This window comes from Sipha flava, unplaced genomic scaffold (assembly GCF_003268045.1).
Source record: "Sipha flava isolate LNK unplaced genomic scaffold, YSA_version1 86_pilon_pilon, whole genome shotgun sequence".
Classification (NCBI taxonomy): Eukaryota; Metazoa; Arthropoda; class Insecta; order Hemiptera; family Aphididae; genus Sipha; species Sipha flava.
Genome location: NW_020273628.1, coordinates 223485 through 246673, shown reverse-complemented (window position 1 = coordinate 246673; position 23189 = coordinate 223485). Strand labels below are relative to the sequence as shown.

Here is a 23189-nt window from a genome sequence, read left to right as displayed (position 1 = left end):
TTGTGGAATACTTATACCAATTATGTTTTAATCAAATATTTGTAAAACTCAGCTCAACTTCCGTGCGGATCTGTTTTAATTACAAACACCTCAGTTATAAATGGTAATCAGTATTTTTATGACAGTATTATAGTTGAGATCACCAAAATATTTGATTCATTTTTTATGAAATGGTATCATGTTAATATATAACACTTGTTGTTGTTCTGATTTGCCAAAATCAGCTTATAACATCTATCCGCTTACCATCAAGTTATGGATTAAAGGAAATATGATCGAAGAATAGATCGTTTTGTGGTTAAGATTAAAAAACAAAAACAAAAGCAAGGCTAAGAGTACAGTGCACAACAGAGTACAGTCTAACATTCCTACAGGTGGGTTATGAGAAGAAAAAAACCGTCGATATTGTATGACCTTGTTTTTACCTTGCCATAACAGACGATGACCAATGGTTATTCGTGGGTGCTGGTGTGGTATAGACGTTTTTAAAATGTTGGTTTATATAAACGTGATATATATCAATCGACACAAAGGTTTAACAAATTTTTAATGATATCTTATAGTATAATGTACACAAAGTATACGTTCATACGTATATTATTATAAGGAAGAAAAGAACAAGTTTCAACGCACATGCACATAAAACGATACAGCTTCAATTCTTCGACTTTACATCGAATGTTTAATAACATTTAATAGATAAAATGATTAGATACAGTCATTTTTACAACTAATTTTTAAGTATTATATTTAGTCTTATTTTATTTTATTGAAACAGTTGAATAAGTTACGTACATTATTTTTGTATAATACTACTTTATTACAATACTATAAAAATAAATATTATACTAATTAAACAGAATAAAAAATTGAAATATAAAATCAACGAAGTATTACATTTATACAGAATATATATTTTTAATAAAATGTATTTATAGGATCTTTTAAAATAAATTATTTATCATTATTAAATTATTCAATAAATTATTACTTAGATGAACTTGTAGATAGAATTAAATGTTTTGTGTACAATAGTTTTGTTCTTTAACATATAGTTATAACTTTAAGGTAAAAGTTTTAGTTTATGTTTTAGCTTAAAAGTTTGAAATAACTACCCGAAAACAGTTAAAAATATGTGTAAAACAATACAAAAATTAATTATTAATTGTTCCATGTGATGTAAACTATTAAAGTATTACAATTATTAGCCCTACAATTATTTAAGTATTGTGTATTAGATATTGTATAATAAATGAATGAACAAGATGCATCGTATATATTTCTTATATGAATATTTAATATAATTCATTCATGAAAAAGCAGTTTAATTTGTAACGATTGCCTATTTTTTATACGGCATAATTTAAACTATAGAAAATGTATATATATATATACATATAATTTCTTATTAATAATTATAACTGTAAGACAGCTTACAGAAATGTTTGTAATTTTTTTAAAAATGTATAGTAAAATACAAAAATATAATATAACGTATAACAAAATTATGCACTACGAATAATATGTTATGTTCCAATAAAAATAGTAAACTTTTTTTTTTTACAATTTTAACCCCATATTGATCAAACTACAGGACGATAAAACGAATTTTTCTTTGGTGAAAATAATTTAGCTAACGATTTTTAACAAAGGAAAACACGTTATCCTTAATATCAAGTCCTTGTGGCTGGACAATGGGAGTGTCGGTCGTATAGATTTTATAAATAAAGGGGCATATGCGCTGTACACGTATATTATACGACGTTACATATTATAAACGTACCTGAGTCATACTCAATACCGAAAATAAATAACACGCTGGCGTACAAGATTAGGAGCACGTATCACCAGAAATAACTGTACAAAAAAAAAAAAATAACTATAAATTGGTTCGATAAAATTACAATGAAAATATATCTACGCAAACTGGTTCATCATTGGTAATAGCGTAATATCATACACATGTTTTCGAGCCAACCGCTATTACGCACAGACCTCTCGCACTACTCATCAGTATCATCACTTCGCCAGTGTCCTCGAGTTATGATGAGCATACTATTGAAAATCTTAAAATTTAAACAACGTGAAAATAACGAAGAATAAATTTAAATAAATTTAAATAAACATTTTCAAGCATCGATTTCCTTTTGCAATAGACCTTATAGTACATTACGTTTTTAAGGTAAGAATTTTTAACGTTTTACCACAGACATTAATATATATATATAATAATTGATCTCTGATTTTGCTAAATATACGAAGAACATAACACACACACACACACAAATACACATATATTTACTATTCAATTATCTGTTTAAATAAATTTAACCAAGCTTAGAATTTTAAAATTCGTTAATCGCTTTCATTGCATTTTAAATCTTTACCAATGATGATGTATGTGTATATATATGTATATTATGGTGATTAGTAGAGAAGAGGACATTTAATTTTATTTTCAATATTTTAGGAAGAAAAGGGAATCATGTAGAGAACTTGATAGATTTCTACTTGAAACTATTTAAGGATCATCAAAATTCCAATCATTCGAGATAATTATTAAAAAAATTAAATAATTGATAAAATTAAAGTTGTATTTTTTTAATTTCTACCCAAAATTAATTTTAAAATATCATAATTATTGTTAATAAAATTTTAAATAATAAATAATAATAAAAATACAATCTTACTCTGAGAAAAGTAGTGCTAATTAAACTCATTTGTAGACTAAATAGTTAATTTTTAGTTTTTGAAATTGTTAATAAAAAACAATTTCTTATAAAAAATTTAATTTTGTATAAATTTATAATAGTGATGTTACAAAAACAAATAACACATGACTTACTAGTCTGTTTTACTCCATTATTATAACATTTTATAGAATATAATGGAATTAAATTTTAATAGATTTCAATACAATAATATTTAATAATCATAAAGGTATATCATATTATATGAAATACATATCTACCAATTTCTAAATTAATTATATGTGCTACATAAATTATCAACTAATCAACTATAGTAAAACAATAAATTCCTCGTCACTCCACTCATAAACAAAAAAATTTAATTAAAATTCATATCAAAGCATCAATCTCATTCTTACTCAACTTCTATCTCTACAACATGGTCATTTTAGAGTTTTAGAGAGTAAGGCAAAATCCCTCTAGTTATTTTAAAATCTTATGATCCAAAAACGTTTAGGTTAAATTTAAATTTGTTTTTAGTTTTTACAAAACTGTATTTAGGAGTTGATTATAAAGTCATATTTTAAGACTATTGCCAATTCTCTATCTAGATAATTTATTTATATACTATAGCTTCAATACATATTAATTCATAAAATAAATTTGAATTTATCAAATCAGAATAATTTGATAAGAAGAATTAAAATTAAAGTTATATTTTCTAAAATGAAATTTTCCATGTACATAAAATTTGATTTAATAAGATTTTAATTATAATTAGATTAGTACTCTATACAAATAACAAAATTTTATCAAATAAAAATTAGATTGGCTTCATAATAGCTAGACTTCACAAAACCAAACGCGCTATCCTTAAGTATTCCTTTGTTAAAAATTATTAAACAAATCGTATCAGTAATAATTTGATCCTTGAACTAAACCGCGAAACAACAGAGCTCCGAGATCAGTATACCGATAACCACCACCGCGTGCCGAATATTATTAGTAAGTGGTTAACGTTGAAAGGCGAAACATAAGTTCAATCTACTTTGAATTAACACTGATACCGAATGGTAAATTCATTCCATTATCTTCATTATTAATATAAGGTAAGGAAATTTATTTTATTTTATTATACGTCGTAGGTTTTGCAAAAAATAAACCTATGCATATATTTATAAATTCGATTACAGCTATAGTTAATAAAAATATTTTAAGATATTTAATTTAATATTAAAATTCATTTAAAAATAGAAAACATTACATAAATTATTAATTTTTTTTTTTTTTTTTTTTAACCAATTTGCTAATGAACTAAAAGTTTAAAAAAACGAATCGTTTTTTTTTTTTACGCATTTATTTTGTTACTATTTATTTTCTCAAAATAAATGCGATTTATTTAAGCAATGCTTGAGTTTATTTTTTTTGAAACTTTAATAATAGTTATGTTTGTAATTTAAAAACAAATATTTTTATTTAAATTCTTTTTAAATTGATCCAATAGACTTCGAGTATTTTAGATTTTGTACATTATTAAGGTATAACTGAAGTTTTTATTTTTTAAATTAATTATACAAAACATTTAAATTTCATTGAAGTTTATCTGTTTTTAAAAAATGCATGATAAATTGATTGTATAAATACTTTGATAACAGTAATGCATAAAATTGTGAAGGATATTGTGAGTAATGAGATCGTTATAAATATGCATATGAAAATTGTATTCGTATTATTAACTATAAATCTTTAAAATTAATTTTGTATATTTATAATTTTTTAATAAATTATTTCATACTAAAAATGTGAAACATTAATAATTAATTTAAATTTATACAATATTTTTATAAACTTAGAAAATAGTCTGCAAAAATAAAGCTATATAAAACAAAACAAACAATATAAAAGGGGTAACAATTCAAATATTAATTATTTTATTATAAGATCTAAATTTCTCTAGATCTGATTATGAATAGCTTAAATATAAAAGTGTATTTTAATTATAACCAAATGTTAACAAAATAAATATAAATGCATTGATATCCAGAAAAAATTCCAACTATGAAAACGTAAGTATTTCTTTTCAAAAATATTATTTGTGTTTGCTTTTAACTTTATCTATGAGATATTTCTCAATATATTAGTGGTTTTTTTTTTTTGTACTTAATCTTAAATGCTTGTCATATACATTTTACAAAGTGTATTTTTTCTCAAATTAAATTAAGAATAACAATATTATTATCTGTTAAGTATACTTACTCTTATTTTAATTTTATTATATCATTTCTTTTTTTTTTTTTTTTATAAAAATGACTTGTTCTATAAGATAAAAATAATTTTTAACTAAAATTTAAAGTGTAAATATACCAACAGAAACTTAACAAATCTGAACATGTCTATAAAATAAAAGCATAATTATAATAATTTTAGCTAAATAAATATGTTTTTGTATTCAAATAAAAATAAATACAATAAATAGTATGACTCTGATCTGATTTACAGTGATTTCCAGTTTTCTAGGAAAATCCCATAATTTTAACTTTATAATAACACCTTAAGTGGTTATTTTGTATATACATACGAGTATTTGTTTGAAATTATGAACAATATTAGTCATTGCATTCGAAAATGAATTTTAAGCGAACTTGAAGGTCGGACTGATATAATTATATGATATATTTATATAATTATCTCATATTTTATTTTATAATTCTTACTCAAAATGAAACATTTTTTGTTTAATCAGTCTTAAATATTAAATTAAATAGTATCTTATAAGAAAAAAAAAACATAAACAAAATAATTTTAAATTAAAAATTGTGATGTTATGATAATGTAGATCATCATTGAATTAGAATTTGAATTGGATTTAACTATACTTTTAAGATAAAAATGTATTTTCAAAAATTGTCTTAGCAACCATTTATATCACAATTTTAATCAAAACGTTTATAATTAAAATAACTGATTATATTTTTTTATCAAAGGTGACATTTGTTATATCATAATAAAGTGTTACACTTTCAAGCCTTAAAATACTTCCAATACTTATTTTATCGAAAAATATTAATACGGCAACCTTTTTTAACTAATGAAGTAGATTTTGAAGTTTTTTTGCACTAGCATAAAATATAAACTTAGTAAATAAAAAATGTAGCATTTCTATGAAAAGTATAAAGTACATTTCAAAGTTTATTTCAATCTTATCAGCATGAGAAGCTACACAAAACAAATTGTCAAATTTTCATCATGCATCCATATAATATAATATACAGATATTAATTAACTTTTACGTCTGTATTATTATATTTTAATTGAATCATCCAAGTTAAGCTGATTATACACTACGAGTCTTAAGTGCTAGTGTACGCGTTTTAACAACGCTGAAAATTAAAACTGTATGGTTTGCAGGTGTCCCTTCTATAGTGATTACGCGTATTATCGTGGAACCGTACGTGTTTATAAAATCGCGTTCCCTAAATACTAAAACGCGTAGTGTCTAACCATCTTCATAATTATACAAGTTTGAGAAGTATAATATTACAGTATATACTGAGCGAAAATATATATCAAGGATGAGAAATCTAATGTAAATTAAATTAATTAGTTTAATTGCTTAGTTTGATCTTTTTAAATAGTTTAGTCGCAAATTAGGGGCTTAACAAAGAAATTATAATTCGGGTGGTACATATTAAAATAGTCCTTCAGGAAATCCTTGGAAATTTATACTAAAAAAAATATTCGACAGTTCAAACGACTGTAAAAATAAAAATCCTATTTCCAATCAATTAGTTTTTCCTAATACGTTTGAAAATAACTTAAAAACTAAACAATTCTAAAACAATTTTGTACTAAGGTATGTACAGTCATATACGTAAAATATATTTAAATTATTCTCACATAATAGATTTAAGATACAAAATATTCACTATGTTTTTAAAATCTCCAAACCGGTTATACAGGAAATGCGACCCACGATAAACGTTTGTGAATTATTGTTTATCACATTTACACATTTAATAGTAAAACTATTGTTAAAAATTTTATTATTGCACCAATGTAATAGAATTATTTTTACATACAACAAAAGAGGATAAATTATTAATTAATTTGTTATCACTTAACGAATTCACTTAATAATATAAATATTAAATTAATACTAACCAAGGTTATGAATGCAATGCAATTGCATGTTTTTTTTGCTACTTTTTATAAGAAAATGAGTTCCACCAACATTTATTTTACGCAACTTATAAATTAAATAAGAAATCTGATCTCAAATATTTAGAAAATATTGCATATAAAAGCATATTTTCATGAACGTTTTGTTGTAATGCTTTTTTTCAATATTTTAGTAAAATATATACTCGTAATTTTATCGGTCAACTTGACACGTTATTGAAGAATGTTTTTGTTAAAATGATTTTGATTGCAATAGAAATGTACATAATTTGTGTATATTTCATAGTTACATGTGGAGAATCATTCACTCATTTTTGAAAGCATTACGACTATAATATAGTATATAAAATATATACATAGAGTAGTATTAATGAGTATAAATTACTATCCAATAATAATCATTATTATTCTGATACCTACAAATTTGTAATCTGTACCTACCCAAATTCATTGAAAGTTTTAATAAATATGAAGTACTTTCAATCTCAAAAAAAATTTAAAGTCCTACAGATTAAGGTAATTTTACTTTTTTAAAATAAAACTTTGAATGTCTTCCTGTGGCTATTACTCGTTTTAAATAGTAAGACATTGCATTGTTAGAATCAATACAAATCATTCAAAATATTTCAGTTCAATAATTTAATAGGCCAAACTAGAAATATTATTCTCAAACAATTGTAAATATAAATATAAATAATTTAATAGTATAAACAGTGGCGTATTTACGGGAGATCCAGGGGTACTGGACCCCCTCCCCAGAACCTCTCCAAAAAATAAATAATAAACTAAAATTCTTACATATTTGCAGAATTGGCTGTTAAACATTCACAGGGAAGTTGAAATTACTGTTAATGAAGTGATAGAGGAGTTGGCCAAAAAATCGAGATGACTGGAATTTATTTTATAAGAATACTTTATTATATATAGTGCTAAATACAATATATAATATAAAAATTTTTATTTTCTACTATTATTTTTACAAAATTTGAATCTTATACACAAAGTGGTGAGTCTTATAACTGAATTTTTTATAATATATTTGGATATGCCTGGACCGTTCCAGACGACTTTGAGTCTATTAAGCGACTGAACCTTGTATCCGTGAGTCTTGTAAGCGGCGTTCACTATAATTGCTATTTTACGTACTATATAAAAAAGTTATAATATTGTATTATTTTTTATTATAAGCATTATTTTATATAATAAAAATAAAATAACTTATTAATTTCTTTTAATTTTTCAAACATAGTTTTTAAATAGCTCTAGGTATATGTACAAAACTGAAGTACTTATAAGAAATTCATTTGAGTATGAAAATAAAAATTTATAATTCTTAATTATCGTAGGGGTGACTACGTTGGAAACAGCGTCTATTAAAACAACTATTTTCTGTAATATTGATGACCACTTTTATTACACAAAAGACCGAAAAAGATTATCAATAGGTCCTTTTTATAGATTTTGATTTTCATGATTTTCACTACTTTGAAATTTATATGCGGTGACAGTAGGAAACATTTGAAATCGCAAGAAGAACTTATAAATTTATAAGTATTTTTTCTTATATTTATTCAAAACATTTATTTTATAACTAACTTCGAATTTGCATATAATTATGATATAAACATCTTAAATATAATTTAATGATTTTATACTTAAAATTAGCTTCGCATCAAATAATTTAAATTTTAAATCCTCCAAATAATTTATCCTAAATTTTAACTATTAATTAACACATTAATAAGAGACTTTAACGCACAGAATTACATAACTTTATTTATATAATTCACAATGTATTTTATGATTTTATTGAAAATTAGTTTTATTTAAAATTTTATAAAGATATAGTAGTAATAAATAATCATAGGAAAAGTAATCAACAAATACCTAAAGCAGTTACTTTAGTTTTAACAAAGTTAATCGTTTTAACATATTTTTGCAACCGAGAGCACCATTTTAGCATATATTACAAAAAAATAACATATCAATGTAAATATGATTGTGTAAAAATGCCATAGAATAAATAAATGTGATAAACGTAAATGTCGTGTCGGATTTGGTATCTAATCTGAGTATTTTTCATAACTGACATCCACTGTTAAATAAAAATAATCGTTAAGATTTCGCAAAACTAAACATTATTTTAAAAATCCAGTATCACCATTTAAGAACACCATTCAATGATATCCAGTCATCTAAAACTACATTCCGTCGTAAAAATCTGTTGCTGAAAGACTATAGGTTGGTATAATATAATTAGTTAATAATAAATATTTTCCTGGTCTTTGTAACACAGTTTTTTTTTTTTTTTTTTTATCAACAGACACTCTTTAGTAAAACAAGTTAGATGTTTAGCATTTTTGCTGGTTTTTATAAATCCTCCAATGTCACATTTATACCAAAAACATTATGAATCTACTTAGCTTAGATGGGTAGGCACTGGAAAATCGTTAAGAGATCATTTAAATTAAAAATGATTCTATGAGCTTACTTTAGAAATTCATAAAACGTGATTATATATATATATATATATATAATTAAGAAGTAATAGTAATGCTACACTAAAATATAGTTGAGCTATAATGAACGCATAATGACGGTAATTTTATTACATTTCTGTCTGATATAGTGAGGAAATATTGTTGGTTAGTTTGAAAAACTTTAGTCACGATTTGAAAAAACCAGTTCGCAAATGCACAATTATATTTCAATTACAGTGTTTTAATATTATACTGACAAACACTTAAACCATTAATAATAGATAACCAGTACAGTATTACGAATTCATAACATCAGTATCTAATAATAATAAAAATTACAGTTTAAATTTTAGCATATGTGCATATTATTTAAAATTAAATATTTCTATCAATAGCCTTAAATCAATAATTATATTTTAGAACTGTTGTTGCAATATTATATAATTTATAATAATAATAATAATATCTGTGTAAAAGAAACAGATAAACATTTAAAATAAAACAGACCATATTTTAAAATATTAATAAACTTGTAGTCTTAGTATTATTTATAATCATCGCAACGATAAAATTTGATTCGTATTAAAAAGTTTTCAGAAATATTTATGGAAGTAGAAAAATAAGAAATAATGGTAAATACATTTAACTTAAATTTGTATTTTTTATTTGTAATATTCTCAACAAAGGTTTTTATTCTTTTATTTGTAATATTCTCAACAAAGGTTTTTATTCTATAAATTGTAATTTTATAACCAGGGCTATAAACTTAAACTATTAACTGAAAACTATAAAAAAAATTGTTATAAGCGCTATAATATGATTTAAAAAATATTCAAATGAGCGCTTAAATATAAAATAAAAATACTAAAATATGTGAAAAAAATATAAAATATATAACATAAATATAATATAATATAATATATAACATTATATATAGTAAAATAATAATTTTTAAAAATATTCCTAAAAAACTCAATACAACGTTTCATTTGCGTTAATATTAGTTAGTTCGATTAATTTCAAATATTTTCAAGTAAAAATAATTATGGTTAAAATGTATAACAAAAATAAGATTTCATTATAAACCAAAACTCAAGTAAATATTAACGAAAATAATACTAATGGTAATTATTTCGGACGTAAAATTAATATTAAATTAGCATGATTATAAATTATGATAAAAGATAAAAATTGGTATCTAGGGCTATGTGTTAGTCGCTTGGCGAACACAATATTTGATAGTGTCGCATTCACCCTAAATATGGCGCTTACCTTTAAAACAGTTCTATTAGTCAATATCACTTTTACCGATAAACAAAAATTAAATATCCCGTTACAAATGGAATGCTTCGAACGTCGGTTTGCCTTGTAGTGTAAACCATGTTGCTCAGTGCCGAAATGTCGCTAATTAAGCTAATTTTTCATTTTACTAGTCGGTATAGCGGTGGTGGTGCGCTTCAAGACGGCAACGATGTTGTTAAGGACATTAAATTTTGATTAACGGACGCGGACCGCACGACGAAAACGCAACCGACGTGAACCGCGGTGGATTTGCGCAAAGGTCATTTTATAGGTATACCGTTAAGTACGGCCCTCCGTATTGTGCTCGCGAAATATAATGCGAACAAGCACAGCAGGGAATCATTGTAGAACCAATAAATAGCAGCAGCAGCTGCAGCGGTAACACGAAAATACATCCGTGAAATAAAAACGTGATCGTGCGCTGCTGCTGCTGCTGCTGCTGCTGCTGCTGCTCTCGGTCGGGTTAACGGACCAGAGTTGGCGAAACGTTATTCCTCCACCACGGGCAGCGTATCCGGTTCGTCGTGCGGAGATACCGTCTGCACCGGAATACCGGTTAGTACCCGGTAGAGTACCCGTCCGTTTTTGCCTTGAACGGGTTAAGGCTCGTTTCACACCGGTGCGACGCGACGCGACGTCGAAAATCGTCTGTCGGACGTATGCAATTCACATACGACCGACGGACACGCACAATCGAACGATTCGAAAATGCGAACAGTACGATTGCGATGTCCAAGAAAACTTATGTCACCGAATCGTCTCCTTTATTATTCCGCGTTATGCGCGAACATAGACACGTAAAGCGAATGAAAAAATAAATTAGTAAATAAAGGATAAACGTTGCGGTTTAAACGTAAACGAAGTGTACCGGCACCGCGTAATATTACCGAATATATATTTTACTCGTAGTTCATATTCTAGTTGCATAGAAAAAATGTTTGATTCAGCAAACAAAACGGTTCAACAGAATTCCAACGAGAAACGGCAATGGGACGTTTGTCCCATTTGTCCTATTCACATTGAACCGGTGCAGTCGCCGTCGGACCGACAAAATATTCCGCTCGAAAACGATCGGTCGGTCAGCGGTGCTGGTGCGGTGTCGGTCGTGTCAGTGCGAATATCGACGTAGGAATACGTGTTACGATATTTGTTCGTGTCGTGTCGTGCCACGCTTAGTCGTACCGGTAGGAATCGGGTTTTACACCGCGTGCACGTTACATCAGTTTACCGTCTAATGATGGTCCGACTGAACATAAAAAATTACAATGACGCATATCAATATTTTACTGGTGCCGAAACCTGTCCTGAACGAGAGATTAAATAATTTAGTCATGCGGAACCGTTAAGAAATACTTTTTACTCGTACGCTCATCTACTGTGATATAAAAAAAAAAAAAAATTGTACGTACAAAACCTAACCGGTACCTTACGATTATTATCGTTCGGCTTCCTCAATGTTTTCGTTAGCTCAATATTTTTTTTAGTCACCGTTAATCATCGCGGTTTGCTTTCGGCTGATGAAAAACGAAAATCCAAAATAAAATATTTAATCTTATTTTATTTTCTATTCGAAAACATGACAAGTCCAATGACATATTTATAGAAACATATGTAACAACAAATAGATGCAGTTGCATAGATATAATTACTTATAACACGATTATTTCAGAACTGAGTGTGATAATAAGTAATTAAAACTGAAATAAAGGATAGTTAATTGTTATTTGTAAGAAGCGAATCATAACGAAAACAATGTCTAACATACCCATTTATGTGAGACTTATAGAAACTATTTTTGATTAACACAGTATATATCTATAACAAAATAATAATTTTATTATTTAAATTTTCATGATTAAAAATTTTAAATATTCATGTCTAAATCGTATTTATTTTTTTAACTTATCATATAAATATATTTTCATAATGTGTTCAGAGATTTTTTCAGTAATGACTGATAATAAAGTTAATTATTTTAAATATAGTACCTTGGTGTTTTTTTTTTTTTTTTTTTTAATATACATTTTCAAATTAAATAATTTTATTCAAGGTTGAACTTATACTTTAAGTTTTCACATTAATAAAATAATGAAATCTAAATCTTGAATCTTATCTAAAATTACGTGTTTACACGATAGTACTGATTACTTAGTTGTCGTATACATAATTAAATAAACACACAAGACAAAACTAGTATTTATGGTAACCTAATAAAAAATTTAAAATTTAAAATTTGTTTCAGATAGCTGAAATTCACTAAGGATGCAGGACGTTAATCTCGACGACGGAAATTCAAACATAAATAAAGTGAATTTATCAGTTAAGATAACTAATGCTTTTAAAGCATACAATCCGACCACAGTAATATTAAATGGGTTCAATATGAACGTGGAGGAAGGGACAATGTAATTACTACTTGCTTTTATTTACGTTTTTTTTATTACCTACGTGTAAAACTATTTACTATTTTATATTTTTGATCGTGGTGGAAAATGTAATTTTATCCTTGTGTACAATAGTTATGGCTTGTTGGGACCAAGTGGATGTGGCAAAACTACGTTACTATCTTGTATTGTTGGCCGAGCTAGATTAGACGCCGGACACATTCAACTCTCTGTGAAACATAAAAAAGAGATTGGTTACATGCCTCAGGTAATTGATAGCAACACTTAATCAGAATCATAATAATATTAGTATGCGAATAACGCATCTAAACATAGAGTATGATAACAGATTACATATGATGTACGGGCAGTTGGTACACATTATAAGCCGAAGTCACAACTCACTACCTATTGTATAGAATTAAAATCATTCAGATTGACGTCATCCAGGCGAATTATAACCAAAACTTGTTCTTTTAACCAACATAAATATAAAAACCAACTCGTTCTCAGATTAACTTTATATTGTTTTTTACTTTTTTATTTTATCAAAACGCTATAATTTTATAAACTTATTATGAGTATTATTATTAGTATAGGTGTAAGTTAAATTAAATAACAGAGTTAAAAATTAGCTTAGCGGGTACAATTCAAAAATATACATTATTCAATATATGAACAAATAAAATTCGATTTTATTCAGTGATGTATTGCTAAAATAAATCATGGATATACGTCTTATTTCATGTAGTAACTATCATATGAAAGGAACCAAAAAAACTCACTCATGAACTATACATTCTTAATTATGACTGATAACAAAAACTTGTTATTAAATGATAATAAATTTGAATTTTTCATTAAAAAAAAAAGAAAAAAATAATAATAATATATTCGATACCGAATCACGTCATAAATATGACCGCAAGTTATGTTAGTCAAGGTATTATGTAGTTATTTGTCTAATTACAAGATATACGCTAATACGGACGTATACCCGCGTATCATCAATTTCTCATAAACTATACGCCATGGATAAAAATAGCGTATTGGGTATACGCCGTATACCCCCGTATACTCTCCCATACCACACTGATTATAATTGTATAATATTTCATGCCTTTCTATATAATATGTCTTAAAATTTGATTTGGAAAGGTTTTAAAACAATTTTATTAAGTAAAATATAACTCATAATATTATTATCTTTTTTAATAAAATAATGCAAAAAAATTCAAATTTTTTAATTTGCTGAATACTTAAATAATTATTGAGCTATAGTATTAGTTTTAGAAAACTCTAGTAAAAACTATTCTGATTAAATAATAATATAACTATTATTCTTTTTTTTTTAATTTAGGAATTAGCACTATACAACGAATTTAACATACTAGAAACGTTGCACTATTTTGGCTCATTGTACGAGATGTCTTTTGAAGATATCAAAAATAAAGGAGAGAAACTTATTAGTATAATGGAATTGCCCCCAGCTAAAACTCAATTTGGTTTGATGAGGTAAATTTAAGATTAGAAAAAATTATTTACTTTTAATTTTTCATTAATTTTGAAATGAAAAATAACTTACAGTGGTGGACAACAAAGAAGGTTTTCGCTATGTACTGCTCTTCTGCACGATCCCAACTTATTAATATTAGATGAACCAACTGTTGGACTTGATCCCATTATTAGTGCTAGGTAAGATATAAACTTGGCTAATCTGTATGAATTATTAATACATTTAAAATAAATAAAATAATTTACAAGTGGAAAAATGTGTGAATATTTTAATAATTTACTACTTACATATTATTTATATTCTATAAGCGAATGTAATAATTATTAAAATATTATAATATTAATAAATATTTATTTTTTTTTGTCTATTATCTAATCATAAACTTTAAATTAATAATTTATATTCTACACTTCATAAGTGAATTTGTATTATTTTCAGTATATGGGAATATTTAAAAGATTTGTCGAATTGTGGAAAAACAATAATTATTACAACGCATTATATTGAAGAAGCAAGACTTTCAAATAAAGTAATTTTATATTTAAATGCTTTTGTAATTTTCTTACATCAATGATCAATTGAAAATTTCAAAAAATATTTACGATTTTAATTCAGATAGGTTTAATGAGAAAAGGAATTTTACTATCTGAAGCTAGCCCCCTAGAAATCATGGCATCTTGTAATGCAGATACACTTGAAAGTGCGTTTTTAATACTCAGTCAAATGCAATCTAATGCAGTAAAGACGGTAATAAGGAATTAGTAATAGATCATTAATTTCCGTCTCATCGAATATATACTTATGTTTTAAAATTATTCTTTAGGAAGAAATTAAAACAATGTCTACACAACCAGGAACAACATCGTTAAAAAATACGTCGTTTTTTTCATTTAAACGTTTTAAAGCTCAGCTATTGAAAAATTGGTACTGGAGTATCAGAAATTGGCCGTAAGTACCTATTATATTATTATAAATATTATATACACTCATTATAAACACTTTTCAATTGATCATCTCAGTTCCCACACTGATAAAGTAAATACATGAGTAATATGCTCGAAGAAAATCAATATTATATTGCAGTTAGCTATTAATTTCCTATAATGTAGCAAAACCATAATTTTTTTTTTTTTGATTCTGAGTAAAACGATACATGTTTTTTTTAAACAATAATAACTTTTATAGTAATTTTTTTTTTTAACTTAAGTCACTTAATTTTAACTAAATTATAGTTGAACATATTTATACTTCCTTGTTACCTCCAGAATCATCAACATCTTCAGCATCGGTATCATTAGAACATTGACCTATTGAAACAACTCATAAATTCAGCACATTTTGCTAATTTAAACAAATTATAAATTATTTTATTACTCTATTATGCCTACCTAATTATATATTTTATTGAATAATATATAATAAAAAAAAACACTTGTCAAAACAAAGATTATGTTGAAACAGTAAAATAGTTTAAAAAAAAAAAATAATAATATTTTCTTCTACCATATAACTTATCAATTTTACTTAACCAATAACTTTAATTTTTTTAAATAAAATTATAAATTTGAAAGAAGTACCAAATCAATATTAGAATTATAATCAGTGAGATCCGTGACAGATATTATGCAGCAAAGTAGATAATCCATCGTTAGTCGGCGAGCTTTGTTCAAGCTACATTACTGATAACTAATACTCAAATGACCAATTGGATAACCATCCACTAATTAACGATGTTTGAGACATGATCCTTTACCCAACATATAATTGAGTGTTCCAAAATAAAAAAATTTTCAAGATATAAATAATTCAGATGTTTAAATTACTTGATAAACAAATAATTCCTAACATATTGTACATGTTTATTTTCAGAATAATCATGTTCATTTATTTTTTGCCGCTTATAGTCATTGTAACGTTTAATTTAACCATTGGGCAAATGCCAAAACCTATTCATTTAGGAATAATCAACAGAGAAAACTCTACACATTGTCCACATCGATCATTTGATTTATGTGATAATCAAATTCCTCTAAGTTGCAAGTACATAAATGAGATGGAAAAACATATATCTTTGGTAATTAATACATTATATTAAAATACAAACAACCTAAACTGATAATAAATTATTCTTTGATAAATTACTAACACTAAGTGTATAGCACAATAATTGCAACATTATTCCTACTCTGATAATATTTTTACGAGATTTAAATAAATATTAAATACATTTTATATTGACAGAAACACTATGATGAAATACAAATAGCAAAAGAAGATACAATGGATGGTTCTATTTGGGGTTATCTAAAATTTGAAAACAATTACACCGATATGACCCAACTAAGGTACGAGAATCCGAGTGCTATGACTTCAGAAGATTTGAATGAATCTGTGGTGAAAGCATCATTGGACATGTCGAGTAATTTATTGAGTTTTTATTAAATCAATGAAATATATTTTTTTACAATAACTGCGTCTTTTGTTTCAGACTATGTGGTCAGCAAATTAATTCAAGGAAGAATAATTCAAAGTTATAAAGATCTCAGTAGTGCTTTTAAAAGATGTAATACAACTACAGTGACAACAGTGAATTCAATTCCTTTAAAGGTTTAACAATTTGTGTAGCTAAATATTTAAAATTTAATACTTAGAATCAATCGTATTTATTGTTCTATATTATTAGTATTATAATATTAAACAATTGTATCAAAAATATATATTATTTAGATGATGGAACCTGTACACGGGACATTTGAAGTTAATGTAGCTAATTATGGAGCTGCTGCAGTAATATCAATGTATGTACATTTATATTATTATTTATTACTCATAATTCATTAACCATGGGAACATATAGTTGATATATTACTGGGTTAACTGATCGAAGACGGAAATAAAAGTATTATCTATTCTTGATACTGAATTTATTTAAATATCTTATTAATAATTAATGAACTATAAAATATAGAAATTCAATATTATTTTTAATTCGTAAAATATAGCATATCTAAAAAATATATTTTATTATATTTATAGGTATTATATAAATAGACAAGTAGCTATTATAACATAATAATATAATATACCTAATACTTAATATTGTTGATATTTTTTATTGTCTTTATTGATTAAAAATATTTATTCAGCCATATAGGTATTCGACTTATTATTACTAATACGTATTAATGGTATTGAGATATCGAATAAAATGGTCTAACATAATCACTTGTTGCATCTTTTTTTCATTTTATACCAGCAACCATGTATTACATGTAACCTTCGAATGGTATTTATAAAATAGAAAGTTTTAAAGGATATATAACACATTTCACAACCACAAAAATAGTATATAAACCAATAAATTATAACGATTTGAAAGAATTATAACGAATTACAGCATATTTGCCATCATTTTTCTAAATCAATGGAATTTCCATGTTTTGTATACATGGCATAAGCTTTTTAGTATATCAACATTAACTGTTTCCTATTTTATGTTTTAGAGTGGAATTGTATCTGACGTTTATGTTTACAGCATTATCTATCAATATGGAAAAAAATAGCGGTTTGATTGAAAGGAGTCTTGTATCAGGTAATTAAATATTAAAACCAATTCAATTAAATATTTTCATGATATTTTCATTACGTAATCAATTGAATTTATGTTCAAATAGGACTCACTGTTTTTGAAGTTATAATTTCGCAGTTGGTAGTACAAATGATAATGTTAGTGGTTCAAGCAACTACCACATTTATATTTCAATTTGCCATATTTAAACATTCTTTTTTAAGTTTTTGGATTTGGCCATTTTCATTAGCAATCTTACAAGGCCTGTGCGGTTCATTTATTGGTTAGTAAATTCTCTTTGACTATATCATGGAAGGATGAATTAAATTATTAAAGTATTTAAATAATACATATGTTATTTTCGGCAATTGTAATCTGAGCCCAGTGCACAGGTAAAGACAAAATCGTATATATAAAACTACGCCCGAGTTATTATCAAATGAAAAAAGGTGACAAACAAATTGCACCCGAGTTTTTATCTAGTGTAATAAGGTTACATGTAAACTGCACCCAGGTAAAATTTAAAAAATAACTATATTTTTACAAAACTAAACAAAATTATAAAATTACAATTTTTAATTTATAATTAATTAGTTACAGTCATTTAATATGATTGTTAATTGAATAATATTAAAAATTAAAAAATTTATATAATTTTAAAAAATATAATACTTAGGATATATAATAACATATTTTTGATACATATTCATAAATTGGAGTTTAACCTCTATTATATTTATTAATTCAATTTTGTAAAGTCTTAATAAGTTTAAAGTTTTATATATTTTACAAACGGAATACAGCTTAAGTTATACCTAATTAACATGAATAAAAAATTGAGGATGACAAATTACATTGTACCTTTTCAACAAATAAAAATTAAGGCGCTGTATTAAAAAAAAAAAGGTCATTTTGTCGAAGTTTACGTATGCCCGTTATTTTTCTTTCTAATTTATCATTAAATTATTAGAGTATTTTATGCTACATTATATCTACTATCATTATCTCTGTTATAGGTCTTGCAACAAGCATTATTTTTGACGACGAAAAAACTACTACTTTCTTTGGAATTTGCATGGTTTTATCACAAGTGTTTTTAAGCGGTAAGTGTTTATACATAAAATTCTGTATTATAATGAAAATTTATATTTAATTATTAATTTTATTAAGGTATCATGTGGCCAATAGAAGGCATGAATCCGTATCTGAAAAAAGTTACTATGTATTTACCATTGACCAAGTCTATTGAAGCAATTAGATCGTTAAATGCGAGAAATTGGGAAATATCTCATCCAGTAGTTTGGCAAGGATTTATATCGATATTAACTTGGATAGTTGTTGCAATTTTAATTACAATGTTAAGTCTCAGATTGAAGCACGGTATAAAAGCAAAAAGATGAATACTACTTGTCTAGTATTTTAAAATGTCAACTCTTTTACTATGTAAAAACCTACAAATATATATATAAATATATATATTATAATGTAAGTTTTAATTCCACCATATTTCAGTTATAAACATACACATAAATTACGTTTAAAGGTCTATTTACACACATCAGTAACTGATTCGGGATTCCCGAATGAATTAATACAGAGCCTATATGGTTGTTAAATAATAAAACATTAAATAAAAATTAAAAATTATTAAATTAGTGACATACAAAAATTAATATATAAATAAATAAATAGTTTTTTTTGCAAAAATAAATGCTTAACCAGGATTAGTACTAAATTTGAAAATTACGACTGGTTTCAAATAAAAATTTATCGTCAGGTATATACATAAATCAATAAAACCACGACTATAGTGGACAATATAAGAAAAAGTAGACTGAGATAGTTTAGTCATGTTATGAGACGAGAGGACACAAATGGTGTAAGAGTTGTTATGAAAATGAACGTTGAAGAGGAAGAATAAGAGAAGAGTAAGTAAAGAAATGGTTGGATACGATCGAGAATGAAATCAGGGTCGATGGTGTGTGCGAAGGAAATGTAGAAAATTAAGATGAGTGGAGGCTTAGGACTAAGGTGGCCGATCCCAAATAGTTGGGAGAAAGGTGAAGGAAAACAAGAAAATATATACAGTAAACTCGCGATATGACAAATTTCAAGGGATCGAGCAAATAGTACATTATATCGGAAGTTTGTTACATCGAAATTCATTATATAAAAAGCATAAATCAACAAAATTTGTTTAAACGATATTTAAAAGAAAATTTAGAGTTTATTAGATTTTTATAATTACATACTTACCTACAATATTAGATAATTATTAAATGTTTTATTTGATACATTCATACATTTTTGTTTATTACATACATACTTCTTTTTTTTTTTTTTAAAAAAATCGGTTATTTTTTTTTTTTTTTGTGAATCCACTTGCGCTTACGCAATTAATAGTATTGTCCAAATTTAGAATATTACAAAATACACTGTCGTCAATATCATGTCTTAGTAAAAAATTTAAGACGGCTCAGCGACCTAATTTTGCTACATTCAGACTTACGCAGGTTCTTTGTCATCAGTTTTATTCAAAATCTCATCATCATTGAGAACTCCACAGATATCCAAATATTTGTCGATAGCAACAAATTTATATTTATATTTAATACGAATTACATTTAACAGACGTGTATCATATAAACAATACATGAACATTATCTTATCGCATAATAATAGCCGAAACAAACTCGTAAAACATGGAGTATCAATCTCCAAAATTGTAAAAATTCGTTACATTGCGTGAATTTAGGCCAAAAAATCTTCCCTATATCGAGGGTACCAAAATACATTTAATTTTTGGTTATATCACGAGATTTTCAAGGGTCCGACAGTTTTATACGTTTCATCGAGGTTTTCGTTGTATCGAAATTCGTTATACCGCGAGTTGATTGTATATACATTCGTCCGATGTGTGACCGTTCAATGACACACGCTCAAAGATAAATAGAGGTAACATATAAAATGGAAAAATACCACCCACACACCAAATCACTTCCAAAAAGAAACACGCATAACTTTTATAATATAATATATTTAACTATAAGTATAATATTAATAACATATTATATAAGATATTCAACTTTTTTATTTAATTTTCAATTTAATCAACATAATATTAAAGTATTGAATATTAATATAAAATTAATAAGTTAATAAGAAAATTAATAGGTTCTCGAATAAATATTTAATATAATTATACAAATTAGAAAATTTTCCTTCTATTGGCCTATTCAAAATTTATGAATCTACAATCGTTTTTTAACTCTTTAATTTTTGTTCTTCATCATCCAAAATCAGATTAACCGTTAATAATTCGTTTTTTGAAAACACAGTCATTTTGGCTACAATCTGTAGACCTAATAAATTATGAATGAAACACTAGCCAAATGCGAATAGAAATTACGGTTAGGGAAATTTTGGAACGGTCACAGCACTGACACGTCACTGCTGTGTGTAAATAGATCTTACTCTGTAATTTGGTCAAATTTTAACTGACTTATTAAATAATTCTAGAAAATTGCTAAATACTATAATGTGAGTTATGAAAATTCAGAAAACGAAAGAGTCTCAGACCCATAGCAATAATCAATGAATCGGCAATAACAACTTTATAGCGCTGAAAGCAAAACTTAACTGTTGTAGTAACAACAAATGAAATCAATGGTAATAGTTTCACTTTTAATTTTGACGAATATACCAGGGAATTTGGACATGATGCATACTTTCTACTGATAAAATAACAATATTTGGAAAAATATTACGTGAAAAGTCAGCTAAACTCGTATTAAAAGTCAAAAACCAAATTACAAACTAAACGTTTTACAAGCAACTCCTGAACCTGGATGAATAATGATAAATAATACAAAATTTATTCGTTTATTTCAAACTAAATTTTAAATATCCACGGATAATTAACAAGGCACCTAGTCAGTGCGAATTATTTATTTATTTGTTTGTGTATAAAACTGTGATTTACACATTATTAAATAAGTCATTAGATATTTATTATAATATTTTTTCTAGTAATTAAATTAAATATACTTTTAGTTTAATTGATATAACATTTTATTTCTATATTAAATATAACTTATATCGATAAAAACATGACTATTAAATGTACCTACTTAATTGTGATAATTTTTATTTTCATCATCATCAGCTTCTAAAAACCAAGCATTGTTAACTTCAGTGTTAGTAATTGCATTTAAATATACTTGTTTATGATGTACAATGTACATGTATGTATAGCTAATTATGAAAAATAAATTAAAACAATTTTCATCTTTTTGTTTTATCTAGATACATATTTATTATTTTATCTTTATCTAGATAAAATTTAAGTTATTTTTGCTCAATACTCCTCGTGGACCAAATAAAAAAAAAAAAAAAAAAAATAGGAAAAAGATACAAAAATATAGAAATTCTCAAAAATACTTTTTTATTTACTATTGGTTAAGTTTGTAACTTTGGTCTGAGGGTTGGTTTAGGTTTATTTATATTTATTAAAATTACATGGCCTGAATTGAATGTGTATTTTATAATCTGTGATATTATCACTCAATCTATTTTATATTTTTTTGTTGTTGTATTCTGCTGTAATACAAATATTTTATGCAAATAAATATATTAATTAAATTTAAATTGACTTTTAGTAATATGGACCATAGAGCATATCAACTCTCTATTTCAAAACCAGACTTACTTAAACAAATAAATAAATCACAAAAAAATTTAAAAGAAGAAAATGTTACAAAAGTTTTGGTTGTTTTTTTTTAATAATAATAAAAACAAACTTGCTTTTGATAATATTCCTTAGTAACATAATGTTTACAATAGGTTTCTTAGAATTTATAGAAAATTTTATTGAAAAATATTCAAGAGCATTAATACAATTTACTGATGTAAAACTAAGACAATTTAGATTTTTAACCCAATATTATCTAATTCTATGTCTGATTTCAAATTATACGTAAAATTATTTAAATGGTTATCATTACTATATTGTTTGGTTTATTCTATTTGATGCCAATGTCAGTTGGTTTTTGTGCAACCGATGACACAGGA

The 23189-nt window shown here is 25.5% G+C and overlaps 1 protein-coding gene across 3 annotated transcripts; it reads left to right on the top strand.

Annotated features, from left to right (window-relative positions):
• Window positions 1-2009: 2009 nt before the first annotated feature.
• On the top strand, window positions 2010-22123 carry LOC112693413 (ABC transporter G family member 23-like). Of its 3 annotated transcripts, none has more exons than XM_025568470.1 (16): window positions 2010-2182; window positions 12894-13056; window positions 13171-13303; window positions 14396-14550; window positions 14623-14730; window positions 14990-15080; window positions 15167-15298; window positions 15375-15499; window positions 16421-16625; window positions 16793-16970; window positions 17040-17158; window positions 17279-17349; window positions 18055-18143; window positions 18226-18402; window positions 19136-19222; window positions 19290-19519. In XM_025568470.1, the coding sequence occupies exons 2-16, from the start codon at window positions 12914-12916 to the stop codon at window positions 19517-19519; spliced, it is 2043 nt and encodes a 680-aa protein (XP_025424255.1). In that variant the 5' UTR covers window positions 2010-2182; window positions 12894-12913. The 3 variants fall into 3 exon arrangements, with proteins under 3 accessions (XP_025424255.1, XP_025424253.1, XP_025424254.1); XM_025568468.1 differs by lacking the exon at window positions 2010-2182 and adding an exon at window positions 3592-3799; XM_025568469.1 differs by lacking the exon at window positions 2010-2182 and adding an exon at window positions 21639-22123 and having other exon boundaries at window positions 12914-13056; window positions 19290-19604.
• Window positions 22124-23189: the final 1066 nt, after the last annotated feature.

Coding starts and splice junctions, on each gene's coding strand:
- LOC112693413 (XM_025568469.1), top strand. CDS start 12,914: ATGCAGGACGTTAATCTCGACGACGGAAATTCAAACATAAATAAAGTG. Junction 15,081..15,166: donor AAGCAAGACTTTCAAATAAA/GTAATTTTATAT, acceptor ATTTTAATTCAG/ATAGGTTTAATGAGAAAAGG. Junction 17,159..17,278: donor TGAATTCAATTCCTTTAAAG/GTTTAACAATTT, acceptor TATATTATTTAG/ATGATGGAACCTGTACACGG.